The sequence below is a fragment of the Saimiri boliviensis genome, chromosome 14, assembly GCF_048565385.1.
Source record: "Saimiri boliviensis isolate mSaiBol1 chromosome 14, mSaiBol1.pri, whole genome shotgun sequence".
NCBI lineage: Eukaryota > Metazoa > Chordata > Mammalia > Primates > Cebidae > Saimiri > Saimiri boliviensis.
This window is the reverse complement of record NC_133462.1, coordinates 5,109,960-5,131,080: the sequence shown is the minus strand read 5'-3', so window position 1 is coordinate 5,131,080 and position 21,121 is coordinate 5,109,960. Positions and strand designations below refer to the sequence as shown.

The following is a 21,121-nucleotide window of genomic DNA, read 5'->3' as shown; positions in this document are numbered from 1 at the left end:
GTGCAGTGACACGATCTCGGCTCACTTCAGCCTCTGCCTTCTGGGCTCAAGCCATCCTCCTACCTCAGCCTTCTGAGTAGCTGGGACTACAGGTGTGAGCTACCACACCTGGCTCTTTTTCTGTAGAGACGGTATTTCACCATTTGCCCAGACTGGTCTTCAACTCCTGAGTTGAAGCAGCCTGCCTGCCTCAGCCTCCCAAAGTGCTGAGATTATAGGTGTGAGGTGCCACACCCAGCCAATTTTTTAATACTTTGTAGAGATAAGGTCTTGCCATGTTGCCCAGGCTGGTCTCAAACTCCTGAGCTCAGGCAGGCCCCCCACTCCCACCTCCCGGATTGCTGGGATTACAGGCATGAGCCACCGTGTCTGGCCACAGCAAGCATTAATTTCTAACATTTCTGGAGGCTGGAAGTCTGAGAGCAGGGTGCCAGTGCAAGGAGGCTCTGGTGAGGCCCTCTTCCAGGCTGCAGGCAGCCGCCCTCATGCCATGTCCATATGTGGTAGAAAGAGAGCTGATCGCTCTCTGGGATCCTTTTTATAAGGCACTAATCCTATTCCTGAGCACTCCACTCTCATGTCCTAATCACCTTCCAAAGGCCCATATCCTAATGCCATCACACTAGGGAACAGAATTTCAGTATAGGAACTTAGGAATAAGATACTTAATTTAAGCCGGGCGCGGTAGCTCAAGCCTGTAATCCCAGCACTTTGGGAGGGCGAGACGGGTGGATCACGAGGTCAAGAGATCGAGACCATCCAGGTCAACATGGTGAAACCCCGTCTCTACTAAAATACAAAAAACTAGCTGGGCATGGTGGCGCGTGCCTGTAATCCCAGCTACTCAGGAGGCTGAGGCAGGAGAATTGCCTGAACCCAGGAGGCGGAGGTTGCGGTGAACTGAGATCGTGCCATTGCACTCCAGCCTGGGTAACAAGAGCGAAACTCCGTCTCAAAAAAAAAAAGATACTTAGTTTATTGGGTGTCTTCAGAGGCTATTCAGGCACAGTACTGTGCTCAGGGTCAGTGTGTACGAAACCAACCCATTTTTCTTCTCTCACACCACAATAGTAATCAACACAGAAAACTTTGAGACTTGGCCAGGTGTGGTGGTTCACACCTGTAATCCCAGCACTTTGGGAGGTCGAGGTGGGTAGATCACTTGAGGCCAGCTGTTTGAAACCAGCCTGGCCAATATGGGATAACCCTGTCTCTAGTAAAAATACAAAAATTAGCCGGGTGTGGTGGCATACACCTGTAATCCCAGCTACTCAGGAAGTTGAGGCAGGAGAATCACTTGAACCTGGGAGGCGGAGGTTGCAATGAAGTGAGGTCATGCCACCGCGCTCCAACCTGGGTAATAGAGCAAGACTCTGTCTCAGAGAAAAGGCTTTGTGGGCTGGGCACGGTGGCTCAAGCCTGTAATCCCAGCACTTTGGGAGGCCGAGATGGGCGGATCACAAGGTCAAGAGATCGAGACCATCCTGGCCAACATGGTGAAACCCTGTCTCTACTAAAAATACAAAAAAATTAGCTTTGCATGATGGCGCATGCCTGTAGTCCCAGCTACTTGGGAGGCTAAGGCAGGAGATTTGCTTGAACCTGGGAGGCAGAGGTTGCAGTGAGCTGAGGTCACGCCTGGCGCCTGGTGACAGAGTGAGACTGTCTCAAAAAAATAAAAAATAAAAAAAATAAAGGATACTGATGAACAGCCTGATGAAGAGATATGTAAGGCTAGGGTTGGAAGGGTCCCATGCACAGGAGCTTCTGTTCCCGTGGAACTGGGGTGCACTACCTTTTCAGCACATGCATGAGTTCTTGTGTACCTTCCTATCAGCCGCCTCTTGTTCAGCTGTCCAGAAGCTCTCCTCACCCTGTCTTGTTAGACCTTTTAAACGGAGACTTCATTGGATAGGTGTGACTGAAGCATGCATGACTGTGTCAGAATGCATTTGGACAAATAGAGTTGATCTAATGCTAATAGACTGAGTGGGGAAACTCAGCAAGGCCCTTCTGTTCAGATTCTTCTTGGCTTCTCAGTACAGCGTTCCTTCCTACAGGTATGGGGCAGGACTGTCTCTGGAGTGAGGATCTTATGACCCATAATCAGATTAGAGTCCTGTTTTGGGCAGGTGAAAAGAGGGCAAGAGAAGATCGGAGAGACAGATTCCATTCCTCGGGCCTGCTTCTGAGGCCAAAAGTGCCCTAGCATTAAGCTTGTAACAAGGGGTGTGAAATTATGAGCCAGGAACCATGGACAAGAACATACACACACAAACACGAACCCCATATATACATATACACACACACATACACACCCCCATTTATATATACACACCCATATATATACACACATATACACACACCTCATGTATACACACATATACACACCTACATATATACACACATACCCCATATACACACACCTACATATATACACATATACACACACCCCATATATACATACATATACACACCTACATATACACAAACCTCATAATATACATGCCTACATATACACACACATATACATGCCATACACATACACCCCATATATACACACATACCCTATATGTACACACATATACACACTGACATATGTACAGACTGTACGCATATACACATATCTCAATATACACACCTACATATACACACACATATATACATGCCATACACATACACCCCATATATTCACACACACTCCATATGTACACACATAAACACATCGACATATATAGACCCTGTATGCACATATACACATATCTCAATATTCACACCTACATATACACACACATATACATTCCATACACACATACCCCATATATACACACACCACATATATGCACTTACTATATATACACCTACATGTATATACACATCTACATATATATACACGCATATACGCATATACACCATACACACACACATATACATACACCATATAGATACACACATATATACACACCCACATATATACACACATATACATACACACAGTTGTATCACAGGATCTGATTGTATTACCAAGACACAGTGAAAGGAGGTTCCAGAACAGGAAGGTTATGCCTGTTTCAGAGACACTATGATTTCTTTTTGTGAGACAGAGTTTTGCTCTTGTTGCCCAGGGTGGAGGACAGTGGTACAATCTCAACTCACTACGACCTCTGCCTCCAAGTTTCAAGTGATTCCTCTGCCTGAGGCCTCTTGAGTAGCTCGGAGTACAGGTGCTCAGCACCATGCCCAGCTAATCTTTTGTATTTTTAGTAGAGATGGGGTTTCATCATGTTAACCAAGTTGGTCTTGAACTCCTGACCTCAAGTGATCCACCCACCTCAGTCTCCCAAAGTACTAGGATTACAGACATGAGCCACCGCACCCAGCTGACACTATTTTTTTCAATATTAGGCCTTACGTCAGTTTATTTTTGCTGCCTTGACAAATTACTGTAGATTGTTAGCTTAATACAACACAGATATATTATCTTACTATCATAGAGGTCAGAAGTCTGAAGTGGGACTCGTTGGGCTAAAACCAGGGTGTTGGCAAGGCTCTAGGAGGTGCTTGTGCTTGGAGACTAGGAGATATTCTGTGTCCTTGCTTTTGCTGGCTTCTAGATTTTGCCGATGCTCCTTAATTTATGACCTCTTCTTCCATCACAAAAGCCTACAAAGACAGGTCCTTTTTCCATCACATCACTCTGATGGCCCTACTTGTGTCTTCACATACTTCTCTTCCTCTGACCCTGCTCTTCTTTTTTTTACCCCCCTTTTGAGAAAGAGTCTTGCTCTGTGACCCAGGCTGGAGTGCAGTGGTACGATCATGGCTCACTGTAACCTCCGCCTCCTGGGTTCAAGCAGTTCTTCTGCCTTAGTCTCCCAAGTAGCTGGGACTACAGGTGCCCACCACCATGCCCAGCTAATTTTTGTATTTTTAGTAGAGGTGGTATTTCACCATATTGGCCAGGCTGGTCTTGGACTGCTGACCTCATGATCTGCCCACCTCAGCCTCCTAAAGTTCTGGAATTATAGGCATGAGCCACCATAACTGGCTTTTCTTTTCTTTCTCTTATTTTTTTAGTTGGAGATTTACTCTTTTTGCCCAGGCTAGAGTGCAATGGTGCGATCCTGGCTCGCTGCAGCCTCCGCCTCCCAGGTTCAAGCAATTCCCCTCCCTCAGTCTCCTGAGTAGCCGAGATTGCAGACATGCGCCACCACACCTGGCTAATTTTGTACTTTTAGTAGAGACAGAATTTCTCCATGTTGGTCAGGCTGGTCTCGAACTCCCAACCTCAGTACCGTGAATACAGGCATGAGCCACTGTGCCTGGCCCACCTCCTCTTCTAATTTTAAGTACTCTGGTCATTACGTTGTGCCTTCTGGGATAACTTTAAGATAATCTGCCCAGTTGGGCGCAGTGGCTCACGCCTGTAATCCCAGCACTTTGGGAGGCCGAGGTGGGTGGATCACCTAAGGTCCGGAGTTCAAGACCAACTTGAATCACCTGAGGTCGCGAATTTGAGACCAGTCTGACCAACATGGAGAAACCTTGTCTCTATTATAAGAATAAAATAAAAAGTAAAAAAATAAAGATAATCTTCCCTATCTTAAAAGAGTCAGCTGATTAGCAATTTTAAGTCCATCTGCAACCTTAATTTTCCTTTGCCATGCAAGGTAGCACTTTTGAAAGTACTGGAATTACCAAAGAGACATATTTGAGAGGTGGGCAAAATGACAAGATTCCATCTCTACAAAAATACAGAAGTTAGCCAGGCATGTGCACCTGTGGTCCCAGCTACTAGGGAGGCTGAGGTGGGAGGATTGAACCGAGGATTGAAGCTGCTGTAACCTGTGTTCATGCCACTGCACTCCAGCGGCGACAGAGTGAGACCCTGCCTCAAAATACGTGTACACACACCACACACATACACACATTTGAGAGGCAGGCCTATCCGTGCAGAGTTTCCTTAACGACTACAGTGTGCCTTCTCCCCCGTAATTATGTTTGCGTTTGCTTTTTTTTTTTTAATTTGAGACTATCTCATTAAATGTCTTATAATGGAATTAATGCAGGCCTGCTTGGGGGAAAAAAATTAGTCCCTAAGGAGCTCTTAGAGAAAAGTCTCTAAATTACCCATAATTACAATCCAGAGGTAATTACTGTTTCCAGTCCTCGTTTTTGTAATTAATGTTTCTAGTCCTCCTTTTTGCCTTTAAGCCTGTATGTATTTTCTTTCTGGAGCATGGGATCTTGCTAATTAATCATGTAAATACACCAGAGACTCTTTAAATCTAGTTTTGAATCTAATCTGTGGCAGCAAATTATCAAGAAAGACAGCCTTTAAAATTAGAGATTCTAAGGTGGAAGGATTGCTCGAGGCCAGGAGTTTGAGACCAGCCAGAGCAATATAGTGAGACCCCATCTCTCCAAAAAACTAAAAAATTAGCCAGGTGTGATGATGTAGTGTACGCCTGTGGTCCCGGCTACTTAGGAAGCTGAAGTGGGAGGATTCCTTACAGTCCAGGAGGTTAAAGCTACAGTGAGTTAAGGCTACTTACTGCCATCCAGCCTGGGTAAAAGTGTGAGACCATCTCAAAATAAAAAAAAAAATAAATAAAAATCAGTGATGGGCAGCTATAAAATAAATAAATTAAATAAAATAAAAAATAAGAACTAGAGATTCTAGAATTTTCATGTTTCTTTCCCAGAACATGATAGTAATCACTGGTAAAAGGTAATTAATCATTGAGTGTCTTACAAATTCGGGCTTTCCAGATAGCATTAGCAAGGTTACAGATACAGGAAACAAATATGGACTGTATAAGTAACATTTGCAAGATAAACAAATAAGATGACCATAGTTAAAAATGTTCACATGTGGCCGGGTGCGGTGGCTCAAGCCTGTAATCCCAGCACTTTGGGAGGCCGAGGCGGGTGGATCACGAGGTCAAGAGATCGAGACCATCCCAGTCAACATGGTGAAACCCCATCTCTAATAAAAATACAAAAAATTAGCTGGGCATGGTGGCGCGTGCCTGTAATCCCAGCTACTCGGGAGGCTGAGGCAGGAGAATTGCCTGAACCCAGGAGACGGAGGTTGTGGTGAGCCGAGATCATGCCATTGCACTCCAGCCTGGATAACAAGAGCGAAACTCCGTCTCAGAAAAAAAAAAAAAAAAAAAGTTCACATGTATCTTTCATTTCACATAGAACACAGGATTCACGCCAGGCACAGTGGCTCATGCCTACAATCCCAGCACTTTGGGATGCCAAGGCAGGCAGATCTTGAGATCAGGAGTTTAAGACCATCTTGGCCAACATGGTGAAACTCCATCTCTACTAAAAATACAAAAATTAGCTGGGTGTGGTGGTATGCACCTAGAGTCTGAGCTGCTCAGGAAGCTGAGGGAGGAGAATCACTTGAACCTGGGAGGCAGAGGTTGCAGTGAGCCAAGATTGCACCACTGCACTCCAGCCTGGGCAACAGAGCAAGACTGTCTCAAAAAAAAAAAAAAAAAGATTCACCCTCTTGCTAATGTTTTCAAGTTGGCATCTTCTCAGAATAGGTTCTGGAAGGTGGCTTTTTTTTTTTCATTGTTGCTTTTTTTTTTTTTTTTTTTTTAACCACCCCTAGAAGGAGTCTTTCTGTGTTGCCCAGGCTGGAATGCAAGGGCTCAATCTCAGCTCACTGCAACCTCTGTCTCCTGGGTTCAAACAGTTCTCCTGCCTCAGCGTCCCAAGCAGCTGGGTTTACCGGCATGTACCAACACACCTGGCTAATTATTTTGTAGTTTTAATACAGATGGGGTTTCCCCTATTGGTCAGGCTGTTCTTGAACTCCTGACCATATGATCTGCCCTCTTTGTGCCTATAATCCCAAAGTGTTGTAATTATAGGCGTGAGCTACCACGCTCGGCCCTTTTTTTTTTTTTTTTTGACATTCTTAGGCATGCATTTGTAGACTACTATAGCTATTTCCTTATCATAAATTCCAGAATGTGGAATTCTGAGTCAAAATTAGACATTTGTTCAGTGCCTACAATATGTCAGATGCTGTGGCTATTAGTACTTGGAATGAGAGTCTGATATAGTGGACTCAGCTGCTGCCTGTACAGTGTCTATAATCCACTAAGGGAAACTAAACAGAAGAAGTGCAAGACAGCCTGTGGTCAAGACCTGTGGAGAATTCCAGGTCACACATTCAGAAAGGAGCCAGGAATGGGACATCATCCTGAGGACAGCCACTGATGTCAGGCTCATGACCAGATAATTCTGAATATACTGACTCTTTGTTGGGATAAATGGATGCCCCCAGCAGAAACAAAGACACTCCTAGTAGATATAATATAGACTACTTTCAGAAGCAGAGGGCAAAGGCCAGACTTCTTTTTGGGCAAGACCGCATACTTTATTACATCTCACCTGTCAGTCTCCGATAGGGGGCTGGCCAGAAACGAAATCCTTCTGTTAAATTGTCTGGGCCTGTCTTTGAGACCAAAAAAAAAAAAAAAGGAAAGCATCCTCTGCTTCGTGCAGGTGGATTTCCTGAGGTTTCATTGAGAGCTTGATTTAGGTTTGATCCATAATGCTCTTTAATTTTTCCCAGATCTGTCACAGTTACGTGTTTGTTTTGGGAAGCCAAGACAGAGGAGCCAAAAGGTCATATTATATCACTTTGGGGACCCAGGGTGCACCTGTTTTTTTGTTTTTTTGTTTTTTTCGTGGAGTTTCACTCTTGTTGCCCAGGCTGGAGTGCCGTGGCGAGATCTCAGTTCACCACAACCTCTGCCTCCCAAGTTCAAGTGATTCTTCTGCCTCAGCCTCCCAAGTAGCTGGGATTACAGGCATGCAACACTACGCCTGGCTAATTTTGTATTTTTAGTAGAGACGGGGTTTCTCCATGCTGATCAGGTTGGTCTTGAACTCCTGACCTCAGGTATCCGCCTGCTTTGGCCTCCCAGAGTGCTGGGATTACAGGTGTGAGCCACCATGTCTGGCCGCTCCTTGTTTTAATCTCTCGTTTTTCACCACCCCTAGCTCTAGCCTCTCGGAATTTGTGTCTTCTGCAGAGGAAACCCCAAGAAGACTGATCAGTTGTTCAGTTCTAAAACAATGGCCCAGGTAAGTGTGTATTTCTCTTTCCTTCTTGAACTATGATATTTGGGTTTTGTGCATATGCTTGTGATTTATCTGAAGCCTTTTATCTAGTCAAACTCTTTATAATTACCTATTTCCCGATTCTTTCTATTCTAGTGAATGATAATGCCATGTAGCTCCATATTTACCTTTTTGGGAAATGAGTGAGCACCTTAGTATGTCCTATTACTGACTGTTTTGGCAAGAGTAATGTCAGAGCAGTGAAGTAACAAAGTCCTTTGAGGAAAATACTTAAATCCATGGCTTGATAAGTTAGGTATGTTGGTCCCATTTGACCACATGAGAAACAAATCCTCCACTGATCTTGTTTTCTGCGTAGATAGGAGGGGATGCTCCGTCGCTGGTATCAGTCTTAGTGTGTGTTGAGATCCCAAGCTTCATGAGACTTTTAGAAGTAAATAGGGCTATGATTAGGACCTTTGAACAGAGCTCATGTTCTTTTTTTTTTTTTTTTTTTTTTTGAGATGGAGTTTCGCTCTTGTTACCCAGGCTGGAGTGCAATGGCGCAATCTCGGCTCACCGCAACCTCTGCCTCCTGGGTTCAGGCAATTCTCCTGCCTCAGCCTCCTGAGTAGCTGGGATTATAGGCACGCGCCACCATGCCCAGCTAGTTTTTTGTATTTTTAGTAGAGACGGGGTTTCACCATGTTGACCAGGATGGTCTCGATCTCTCGACCTCATGATCCACCCGCCTCGGCCTCCCAAAGTGCTGGGATTATAGGCTTGAGCCACCACGCCCGGCCTTAGAGCTCATGTTCTTGCTGGGGAAACTGGAAGATAAATTTTCTTATTGAATGGACCTGTCAGACTGCAAGATGGTTCCAAATAATCTGACATTAGTATCCTCTAAATCAGGAACAGGGGGCCAGGTACGGTGGCTCACGCCTATAATCCCAGCACTTTGGGATGCCCAGGTGGGCAGACTGCTTACGGTCAAGTGTTCCAGACCAGCCTGGCCAACATGGTAAAACCTCTTCTGCACTAAAAATACCAAAATTAGCAGGGTATGGTGGCATGTGTCTATAATTCCAGCTACTTGGGAGGCTGAGGCAGGAGAATTGCTTGAACCCAGGAGATGGACATTGCAGTGAGCCAAGTCTGGACAATAGAGCAAGACTCTTTCTCAAAAACAAGAAAACAGTCGGCGTTGGTAGATGATAACAACTGTGAAGATCTTCTAGTATGGAAGTAGGAGATGATCACATACCCCAGAATTGGAGAAAGCCTTAGGTATTTTGGTCAATCTAAGTGGATAACTGTAATAAACAGTCTGGCTTCCCTGTGTGGGATTTTTTTTTTTTTTTTTTTTTTTTTTTTTTTTGAGACGGAGTTTCGCCCTTGTTACCCAGGCTGGAGTGCAATGGCGCGATCTCGGCTCACCGCAACCTCCGCCTCCTGGGCTCAGGCAATTCTCCTGCCTCAGCCTCCTGAGTAGCTGGGATTACAGGCACGTGCCACCATGCCCAGCTAATTTTTTGCACTTTTAGTAGAGACGGGGTTTCACCATGTTGACCAGGATGGTCTCGATCTCTCGACCTCGTGATCCACCCGCCTCGGCCTCCCAAAGTGCTGGGATTACAGGCTTGAGCCACCGCGCCCGGCTTGGATTTTTTTTAATGCTTTAAAGGAAGGCTGCTTAAAATGTAGTTTGGCATGATGAACTTGAGGCTTGAAAACATTTAAACATGCAAACTCCATTTTTTGAACTAAAACTTAAAAATCTTGATTTTTTCCCCCCTTAAAAAAAAAAGATGCCATAGGAACCCACACTTGTTGAGAACTTTAAGGGAGGCATGTAGCAGACACTGCTTGTAAACTTCCTGGCAGGTTTGACTAACGGAGGATTCTGCACAGTACAAGTCATTTTCTCTGCAGTGGTACGGCTTTTGAGTGACATGCAGGTATTCTTCTTCCTGCCTGTGCCACAGGCGTTCAGTCTACTCACGGTGCTCAGCCTACCCAGAGGGTGGCCACTTTTTTTTTTTTTTTTAAACTAGCAGGATATTTAGCATAAGTGTGGCCTCTTGTCTCCTTCAGCTGGAAGCTGTTTCCTTTCACGTCATCACGCATATGTGGGTTTCTCTTTCAGGGTTTGGTGACATTTGCCGACGTAGCCATAGACTTTACTCAGGAGGAGTGGGCCTGTCTGAACTCTGCTCAGAGGGACCTGTACTGGGATGTGATGCTGGAAAACTACAGTAACGTGGTCTCACTGGGTGAGTTGCACACCCCACATAACTTAGACTGCTTCCTGGAATGTCAGCTTTCCACTGTGAATGTCAGGACCATCTTTCCAGAAACTAGTTGAATTTCTTATTCCTGTTCGCAAGGAGTGTGTTGAGTCTTCTTACTGGTATGGCCATGAGCATCACACACCTTCCTCTCAAATCCATCAGTTACCTTCCCGCCTTTGCTAGGATCCCCCATAATCAGCTCTCTTCCTAATGTCCATGGAATGAGTTGTAATTCTAGGATATTTATTTTATGACCATCTTCAAAGGAACCAGTTTGTCCTGTAATATTATGTTGATACTCAAATTGCTGTTGGTGGTCTGTGGTACTCTAGGGACCTATCTCTAGGGAAAATATGTGGACACAGTGCCCTGACTTGTTCCAGTGAGCCAGCCTATGTGCTTGAAATATAATAGATTAGACAAACAGAATTTGTGTAAAACCAGAGTTAGCATATTTCATTTCTTTTTTTTTTTTTTTTTTTTTTGAGGCAGAATCTCACTCTGTTGCCCAGGTTGGAGTGCAGTGAGTCAGTCTTGGCTCTCTGCAACCTTTACCTCCCGGGTTCAAGTGATTCTCCTGTCTCAGCCTCCCGAGTAGCTAGGATTACAGGTGTCCGCCATGTTTTTATATTTTCAGTAGAGACGGGGTTTCACTGTGTTGGCCAGGCTGCTCTCAAACTACTGACCCTGTGATCCACCCACCTCGGCCTCCCAAAGTGCTGGGATTACAGGCCTGAACCACCGTGCCCAGCCATATTTCATTTCTTACATATCATACCTGAAGTGAGGTTGAAAGTTACAGTCCCCCGGCCGGGCGCGGTGGCTCAAGCCTGTAATCCCAGCACTTTGGGAGGCCGAGGCGGGTGGATCACGAGGTCGAGAGATCGAGACCATCCTGGTCAACACAATGAAACCCCGTCTCTACTAAAAATACAAAAAATTAGCTGGGCATGGTGGCGCATGCCTGTAATCCCAGCTACTCAGGAGGCTGAGGCAGGAGAATTGCCTGAACCCAGGAGGCGGAGGCTGCGGTGAGCCGAGATCGCACCATTGCACTCCAGCCTGGGTAACAAGAGCGAAACTCCGTTTCAAAAAAAAAAAAGAAAGTTACAGTCCCTGAACTTTGAATTGAACATTGAATGACAGTCTCTTGTAAACATCTCTGGAAACTTATTTTTCTTCTAGCAAAATAACAATATTAATAGCTAAACCATCTATGGTGACACTGCCTGTAATCCCAGCTACTTGGAAGACTGAGGCAGGAGGCTCACTTCAGTCGAGGAGTTTAAGGCTGCAGTTCACTATGATCATACCACTGTACTCCAGGCTGGGCAACATATCAAGACCCCATCACTAAATATATATATATATATATATATATTTTTTTTTTTTTTTTACACACACACACACACACACACAATATATATATATATATAAACACATGTAAGCTATATCTACGTATTGCTTACTCTGTGCCATGCACTGTTGTAAGCACTATGTGTGTGAGTGCATACCATTTCATTCTCACAAGCAGATGAGATAGGCAAATCATTGTCTATTTTGGAGATGAGGATACTCAGGCACGAAGTGGTGTGGTCAGACAGAGCAGCAGCTAGAATTGAATGTAACGATTTTGGGCCCCAGATTCCATGCTGCCAGCCATCATATTCCACTTCCCTCCAGGCATAATGCGTACAGAAATTTAAAATAGGACCTTTTCTCGGCCGGGTGCAGTGGCTCGTACCTGTAATCCCAGCACTTTGGGAGGCCGAGGTGGGCGGATCACTTGAGTTCAGGAGTTTGAGACCAGCCTGGCCAACATAGTAAACCTTATCTCTAATAAAAATATAAAAAATTAGCTGGGGCCGGGTGTGGTGGCTCATGCCTGTAATCCCAGCACTTTGGGAGGCCGAGGCAGGCAGATCACCTGAGAGGAGTTCAAGACCAGCCTGATCAACATGGAGAAACCCCATCTCTACAAAAAAAATAAAATTAAAAAATTAAATATGGCCGGGCACGGTGGTTCAAGCCTGTAATCCCAGCACTTTGGGAGGCCGAGGCGGGTGGATCACAAGGTCAAGAGATCGAGACCATCCTGGTCAACATGGTGAAACCCCGTCTCTACTAAAAATACAAAAAATTAGCTGGGCATGGTGGCACGTGCCTGTAATCCCAGCTACTCAGGAGGCTGAGGCAGGAGAATTGCCTGAACCCAGGAGGTGGAGGTTGCGGTGAGCCGAGATCACGCCATTGCACTCCAGCCTGGGTAACAAGAGCGAAACTCCATCTCAAACAAACAAACAAACAAACAAAAAAATTAAATATTAGCCGGGTATGGTGGTGCACGCCTGTGATCCCAGCTATTATGGAGGCTGGCACAGGAGAATTGTTTGCACCCGGGAAGCAAAGGTTGCAGTGAGCCGAGATCATGCCAGTGCACTCCAACCTAGGTGACAGAGCAAGACTCTGTCTCAAAAATAATAAAAACTAAAGCCGGTACAGTGGCTCACGCCTGTAATCCCAGTACTTTGGGAGGCCAAGATGGGCAGATCACGAAGTCAGGAGTTTAAGACCAGCCTGGCCAACATGGTGAAACCTTGCCTCTACTGAAAATATAAAATTTGCCAGGTATGGTGCTGCACGCCTGTAATTCCAGCTACTTGGGAGGCTGAGACAGGAAAATTGCTTGAACCCGGGAGGTAGAGGTTGCAGTGAGCTCAGATGGTGGCACTGCATTTCAGCCTAGGCAACAGAGCAAGACTCCATCTCGGAAAAATAAATACATACGTATATACATATATACATTCATTGTGATTGGAGCTCAGGTGTCTATGATAACCAAAAAAATAATAATAAAATAAAAAAGATACATTCAGGGCCAGGCGTGGTGGCTCAAGCCTGTAATCCCAGCACTTTGGGAGGCCGAGGCGGGTGGATCACGAGGTCGAGAGATCGAGACCATCCTGGTCAACATGGTGAAACCCCATCTCTACTAAAAAAAATGCAAAAAATTAGCTGGGCATGGTGGTGCGTGCCTGTAATTTCAGCTACTCAGGAGGCTGAGGCAGGAGAATTGCCTGAACCCGGGAGGCGGAGGTTGCGGTGAGCCGAGATCATGCCATTGCACTCTAGCCTGGGTTACAAGAGCGAAACTCCGTCTCAAAAAAAAAAAAAAAAAAAAAAAAAGATGCATTCATACATTAAAAAAATAAGATTTTTTTCCCTACCTCTCTGGTTTCCTGTTTTTTATTCCTTTCTCTTTGTGAAGCCTTTATCAATAGCATTTCTTTTTTTTCTAAATAAGTTTTTATTTTTCACTCTGTCACACGGGCCAGAGTGCATTGGTGTGATCATGGCTCACTGTAGCCTCAGCCTGCTGGGCTCAAGCAATCCTCCCACCCCATCCCCCTGAGTAACAGGGACCACAGGCGCGCACCACAACACCCAGCTAATTTTTTGGGGTTTTTTTTTTTTTTTTTTTTTTTTTTGGTAGAGATGGGGTTTCACCATGTTTCCAACTCCAGGGCTTAAGTAATCCACCCACCTTGGTCTCCCAAGGAGCTTAGATTACAGGCGTGAGCCACCACACCCAGTTCAAGAGCATTTTGACTTCTAGTTGTTAATAAATTTGATTAATGCTCAATCAAAAAAATTTTGAGGTCAGGCACAGTGGCTCACGCCTGTAATCCCAACACTTTGGGAGGCTGAGGTGGGCAGATCACCTAAAGTCAGGAGTTCAAGACCAGCCTGGGCAGCGTGGTGAAACCCCATCTCTACTGAAAAATAGAAAAAATTAGGCCAGGCACAGTGGTTTGCGTCTGTTATCCCAGCTACTCGGGAGGCTGAGGCAGGAGAATCACTGGAACCCAGGAGGCAGAGACTGCAGTGAGCTGCCATCGTGCCTCTGCACTCCAGCCTGGGCGACAGAGCAAGACACTGTCTCAAAAAAATAAAAATAATTTCTTCTTTTAATTTTTGAGCTTGAAATTCTTCCTTAAGGTCTACATCCTCTGGCATTTTTTTTTTTGTGTCTTTTTTAAAGCAGAGCATATCATTTCAAAGCCAACTGTACCGTCTTATAGAATTAAGGGAATGAGACTTGATGGTTGTGAGGGAAAAGACAAGACCACCACACAAAGGAAAGTGAGAGCCCATCAGCCATCCTTACAAAGAGCATCCCTGCTAGGCAGGGAGCAGGGGTACCCTGAGGTGTCGGAGAAGCTCTCTACAAAGGTTTAGGCCCAAAGCCTCTGGGAAAGAAAGATCTTCACCCCGTGTCCCTGTCACCCCTTTTTTTCTGTCTTATTTAACCCCATCTCATGTGTTGCTGGTGCTGCTGGTCTGTGGGCCACACCTCCTTTAGTAGCAGGGGTAGAGGTGACATCATCCTTTGTTCTTTTTTTTTTTTTTTTTTTTTGAGACAAAGTCCCACTCTGTTACCCAGGCTACAGTGTAATGGTGCAATCTCGGCTCACTGCAACCCCTGCCTTCTGGGTTCAAGCGATTCTCCTGCCTCAGCCTCCTGAGTAGCTGGGATTATAGGCACGTGCTACTATGCCCAGATAATTTTTATATTTTTAGTAGAGATGGGATTTCACCATGTTGGCCAGGCTGGTCTCGAACTCCTGACCTCGTGATCCACCCACCTTAGCCTCCCAAAGTGTTGAAATTACAGGCATGAGTCACTGTGCCCGGCCATCCTCTGTTCTTTATCATTCCTGAAAGTTGGTTAGCCTCGCTTTAAGTACCTGTTTGCCTTTTCTTACATGTAGGTGTTGGCAGTACTGCTTCCTGGGTGCTGTTAGTGTTCCTCTACCATAAAGCACCTAATACCTGGTTATAGCTCTTTGCTGTTGGCAGTCAGTCATTGATAGTGCTTACAGTTCATTACACTGTGGGTCCAAATGCTGCACGCTTACCACTGCTCCTTCATTTATTAGCTGTCATAATTTAAAGAGAAAGTTTGTCCCATCTGCTAATTGCTTCTGCAGTGGCGCTGCTCATATTGGCGAAGAAGGATAAAAACTTTGTTCTTTTTCTTTGTCAATTTTTATATTGTATTCTTTCTCTCTCTCTTTTTATTTTATTTTTATTTTTTTGAAACAGGGTCTTACTCTGCCACCAAGGCTGGAGTGCAGTAATGCAGTCTGTGCTTCCTGCAGCCTTGACTTCCTGGGCTCAAGCCATCCTCCCACCTCAGCCTCCTGAGTAGCTGAGACTATAGGTGCACACCACCATGCCTGGCTAATTTTTGTATATTTTTTATAGAGACAGGGTTTCACTGTTTCCCAGGCTGGTTTTGAACTCCTGAGCTCAAGTAATCCACCCACCTCAGTCTCCCAAAGTGCTGGGATTACTGGTGTGAGCCATTGCACTCAGCCAGTTGTCAGTTTTTATAATAAAGGACTGGTTTCCTAGCATGCTCCAAAGGTGGCCATTGAACATTTTGTAGTCCCATTATGAACTCATAGATTTATATGTTAGATTTTTCTCAGTCCTTTGCTGTTAGCCTCCTTATTGATGCCCAAGTTCCAAAGTTTTCCTTATAGTTTTTTTTACATTTTTTTTTAAGTCTTGTAAATTGTATTTTTTGTTGCTTTTGAATGTTGTATCCTTTTACCCAGTTACCTTTTTTTTTTTTTGAGACAGAGTCTCAATTCTATCACCCAGGCTGGAGTGCAGTGGCACAATTTCGGCTCACCATAAACTCCGCCTCCCGGGTTCAAGCGATTTTCCTGCCTCAGACTCCTGAGTAGCTGGGATTATAGGCACACACCACCACACCTGGCTAATTTTTGTACTTTATTAGTAGACACAAGGTTTTGCCATGTTGGCCAGGCTGGTCTCAAACTCCTGACCTCCAGTGATCTGCCCACCTTGACCTCCCAAAGTGCTGGGATTACAGGCATGAGCCAGCACTCTGGCCCTTCGCCCAGTTACTTTTAATAATATTGCCAACATATGTGTGTATCAGTTTCAGAATGCTTTACACACAGCTATCCAACTGCACATTGTTTCGTGACACTACTTCTGTATTTGGTTTTCTTTTGCTTTCCAAGTATATCATCACATCATCTACAAATACGTGTTTTCATCATCAAAATAAGAAATAATAGATACAGGAAATCATGGGACTAACTGTCGGGACCTTTTTCATGTTTCACTTTAGAACAAATGTCTCTGATTAATTCTTATTAAGTATCATGGTGCCAGAAGTAGAATGTACATTGAATAAGAGCCCTGGGTGATTCACATTTATTTTACTGGATAATTTTTTTTCTATTAGAAGAGTTTTTGGTTTGTGATTAGGTTTATTTGTGCTTGTGTCCCTCTAAAGGAAACAAAACATTCTTTTTTTCCAGATTTGGAGTCAGCCTATGAGACTAAGAATTTACCTACAGAAAAAAGCCTTCATGAAATACGCGTTTCCAAAAGGAATTCAGATAGAAGAAGTAAATCCCTTGGCCATAACTGGATATATGAAGGTACGCCTGAAAGACCACAGCGCTCGAGAGGCAGGTATGTCAATCGAATGGTCATCAATTGTGTAAAAAGGCCCACTGCTAGAGAAGGCACCCCTCCCAGATCCCATCGGAGACATCATAAGGAGAATTCTTTTGAATGTAAGGATTGCGGGAAAGCCTTTAGTCGCGGCTATCAACTTAGTCAACATCAGAAAATCCATACTGGTGAGAAACCTTACGAGTGTAAAGAATGTAAGAAGGCCTTCCGATGGGGCAATCAGCTTACTCAGCATCAGAAAATCCATACCGGGGAGAAGCCATACGAATGTAAAGACTGTGGGAAGGCTTTCCGATGGGGCTCAAGCCTCGTTATTCATAAAAGAATCCATACTGGGGAGAAACCCTACGAATGCAAAGACTGTGGCAAGGCCTTCCGGCGTGGCGACGAGCTCACCCAGCACCAGAGGTTCCACACTGGGGAGAAAGACTACGAGTGCAAAGACTGCGGGAAGACTTTCAGCCGTGTATACAAACTCATTCAGCACAAGCGAATTCACAGCGGGGAGAAGCCTTACGAATGTAAAGACTGTGGGAAGGCCTTTATTTGTGGCTCAAGCCTCATTCAGCATAAAAGAGTCCACACAGGTGAGAAGCCCTATGAATGTCAAGAATGTGGGAAGGCCTTCACTCGAGTAAATTACCTTACTCAGCATCAGAAGATCCATACCGGTGAGAAGCCCCACGAGTGTAAGGAATGCGGGAAGGCCTTTCGCTGGGGTTCCAGCCTCGTGAAGCACGAGAGGATACACACGGGCGAGAAGCCGTACAAATGCACAGAATGTGGGAAGGCCTTCAATTGTGGCTATCATCTCACTCAGCACGAGAGAATCCACACGGGCGAAACCCCATATAAATGTAAGGAGTGTGGGAAGGCTTTCATTTACGGCTCGAGCCTTGTGAAACACGAGCGAATTCATACCGGGGTGAAGCCCTACGGGTGTACAGATTGTGGGAAGAGCTTTAGTCATGGCCATCAGCTTACACAGCACCAGAAAACACACAGTGGGCCGAAATCCTACGAATGTAAGGAATGTGGGAAGGCGTGTCACCAGCTAAACCTCCTCCGAGAACATCAGAGGATCCACAATAGTTGAAGCTCCCTCTGAACGCAGCCGCCCGCTGTTATCCGTGGTTTCGCTCTCCATGTTTTGTTAGCCGCAGTCAGCTGCGGTTCAAAAATATTAAATGGAAAATTCCAGAAATAAATCGTAAGGCTCAAATGGTGTGCCCTTCTGAGTAGCGTGATGACATCTCTTGCTGTCCTGCTGCAACCAGCCGGGGATGTGACTTGCCCCTTGGTCCAGCACATCCGCGCTGTATATGCTGCCACCCTGCTAGTCACCTAGTAGCCACCTTGGTGATCGGATCGACTATCATGGCCTCACAGTGCTTGTGCTCAAGTAATCTTTACTTCACTTAACAGTGGCCCCAAAGAGCAAGAGTAGTGATGCTGGTAATTCGGATATGCCAAAGAGAAGCCACAAAGTGCTTCCTTTTCAGTGAAAAGGTGAAAGTTCTCAATAAGGAAAAGGGAAAAAAATGTATACTGAGGTTGCTAAGAGCTACATGATAATAAGATATTTTGGGAGAGAGAGATACGTTCACATAATTTTATTACAGCATATTGTTACAGTTGTTCTATTTTATGAGTTATTGTTGTAATCTCTTACTGTGCCTAATTTATAAATTAAACTTTAGATATGTTTGTACAGGAAAAAATGTAGTATATAGTGTTGTATATATGTACGGGAAAAAAACACAGTCGGTACTATCTGTGGTTTCAGGTATCCACTGGGTGTCTTGGAATGTATGCCCCTCAGGTGAGAGGGGGCTTCTGTACAAAGAATGTATGAAGGCCTCTAGACTACATTCATGCCTTGCTCAACATGAGAAAAATTCCTGATACTGTTGAACATAGGAAAGCCTTCACTGATTGTTGTTTTTTTTTTTTGGACACAGAGTCTCATTCTTGCCGAGACTGGAGTGCAGTGGTGCGATCTTGGCTCACTGCAACCTCTGTCTCCCAGGTTCAAGCAGTTCTCCTGTTTCAGCCTCTCCAGTAGATGGGATTACAGGCACCACCATGCCTGGCAAATTTTTTATTTTTAGTACAGACAGGTTTCACCATGTTGCCCAGGCTGGTCTCCAACTCCTGACCTCAGGTGATCCACCTGCCTCGGCCTCCCAAAGTGCTGGGATTACAGGCATGAGCCACCATGTCCAGCCCACTGATCACTCTTCTGCTTACAGAATATCAGAAGTCATTCTAGAGGCAAATTCGAAGAGTGGAAAAATCACTTTTTCTTAATTCTTAATGATTGTGTTTTTGGTGTAAACGTTTTTATCGTGTAGGTTAGTTTAATGAATACATAAAGACTACCAATACCATTCTGTCTTTATTCGTGGCATCTGTGGAATAACCCTGCTAATGTAACACATAAGAAAGCCTTTAGTTATGGCACCCGCTCTACCAGTTGTCCCCGCCATCCCCCACCCACTGCCCCTGTGCATTGTCTGCCACATGGACACCCTGTGCATTATTTGTACATAAGGATAATCACATCTACCCGAGACTCCCGCCGTGGAAACTGGAAATTAAATGGTACATGTAAAGTCTTTGAAAGTGTAACTGGAATATTGTGTAAGTTCAATAAATAACTATTGTTGTTTTTGTGATCGTTACTACCATTAGTATTGCCATTAGTGAATTTTTACAAGAAAACACCCTGTGGGTGCAGTGAGTCTGGAAAAAACTGTTGATCTTCTAGAAGAAACCATTAAGAGATTATTGTCACAACTGTGAGTTACCCAGTGATTTCTTAGTAGGCAAAACACAGCGGACATAAAAAGTTGTTAGACTTCATCAGCAGAAGTGCAAAATTCTGTTCATCAAATGATGTGGTTAAGATAGAGAAAAGACAAGAAACAGGACTGGAAGAAGATGTTTGCTCTACTACACCTGACAAAGAAACTCGTGGAAAATATAAAAAATCCCTCACGTTTAAAAAACAAATCAATTTAAAGGGGAGAAAACTTAAGCAGGTCACAAGAGAAGATCAGCAAATGGCCAGTGAACAAGTGAAAATGTATTCAATGTCATTGCTCCTCCAGGAAATGTGGAGTACAAGCACAGCGTGCTGACCCTCTAGGCAGAGACCAGAATGATTCAATTAAAGTTACAGTAACAAAGTAAATTTCAGATGTCTCACCGCAGGGAAAAAGGAGAAGAAAGCAAGGTGATGGTTGTGTTAATCAGCTTGATTTAATCATTCCGCATTGTGTACATGCATTGGAACATAACCTTCTACTCAATCAGTGTAATCCAATTATTTGTCAATCAAAAATATTAATAAAATCAAAGATGCGCAGGTCTCTTTATTGGGTAGTCAGACACAACCTTTTCAAGAAGGAACAGTGCCAGCAGACTGGACCTCTACCAAATCCTGGCGGTGGCCCCACAGCAGGGACGGGGCGGGAGGGAGGCACGTGGGCTCGTCCTGGGGAAGCGGTCAGTGCCCGGAGGAGAGTTGTTACAGGAAAGGGGTGCGGATCCAGACCCCAAGAGAGGGTTCTTGGATCTCACACAGGAAAGATTTTAGGATGAGTCCTCTGTGCAAAGCGAAAGCAAGTTTATTAAGAAAGTCAGATGTCTCAGAAATCATTAAAGGAAAAAATTTAAAAATACATTTAAAAAAAAAAAGTAAAGTGCTGGGTCCGGGTGCGGCGGCTCATACCGGTAATCCCGGCACTTTGGGAGGCCGAGGCAGGCGGGTCACCTGAGGTCAGTTTAAGACCAGCCTGGCCAACATGGTGAAACCTCATCTCTACTATAAGAACAAAAATTAGCCAGGCATGGTGGCACATGCTTGTAATCCCAGCTACTCCGGAGGCTGAGGCAGGAGAATGACTTGAACCCGGGAGGTGGAGGTTGTTTGCAGAGATGGCGCCATTGCACTCCAGCCTGAGCGACAGAGGGAGACTCTGTGTCAAAAACAGAAAAAGTGGTGAAAGGGCAGCTGCCCCCTACACAGAGTAGGATGCTCCCGAAAGTACAGGGAGGAATGCCTCTACCCGCATATGTATGGGGAGATGTGCTCTGCCACAAGGGTTTATAATAAAGGGTTACTTTTCTTAATTACTGTGTTTGCAAGAATTGATGCTATCTTTAAAGCAAAATTCGGAATGCCTTTGCTCTCCAGGTATCAGGAT

General features: G+C 44.8%; 1 protein-coding gene across 7 annotated transcripts in view; it reads left to right on the top strand.

Annotated features, from left to right (window-relative positions):
• ZNF331 (zinc finger protein 331) overlaps positions 1-20,288 on the top strand; it is a 41,945-nt gene extending 21,657 nt beyond the window's left edge. For all 7 annotated transcript variants that reach the window (XM_074385995.1, XM_074385994.1, XM_074385996.1 and 4 more), the window contains 3 exons: positions 8,035-8,118; positions 10,244-10,370; positions 16,751-20,288. In XM_074385995.1, coding sequence (XP_074242096.1) covers positions 8,110-8,118; positions 10,244-10,370; positions 16,751-18,006 — 1,392 coding nt within the window. In that variant the 5' untranslated portion in view covers positions 8,035-8,109 and the 3' untranslated portion in view covers positions 18,007-20,288. The remainder of the gene's footprint in view (positions 1-8,034; positions 8,119-10,243; positions 10,371-16,750) is intronic.
• Positions 20,289-21,121: the final 833 nt, after the last annotated feature.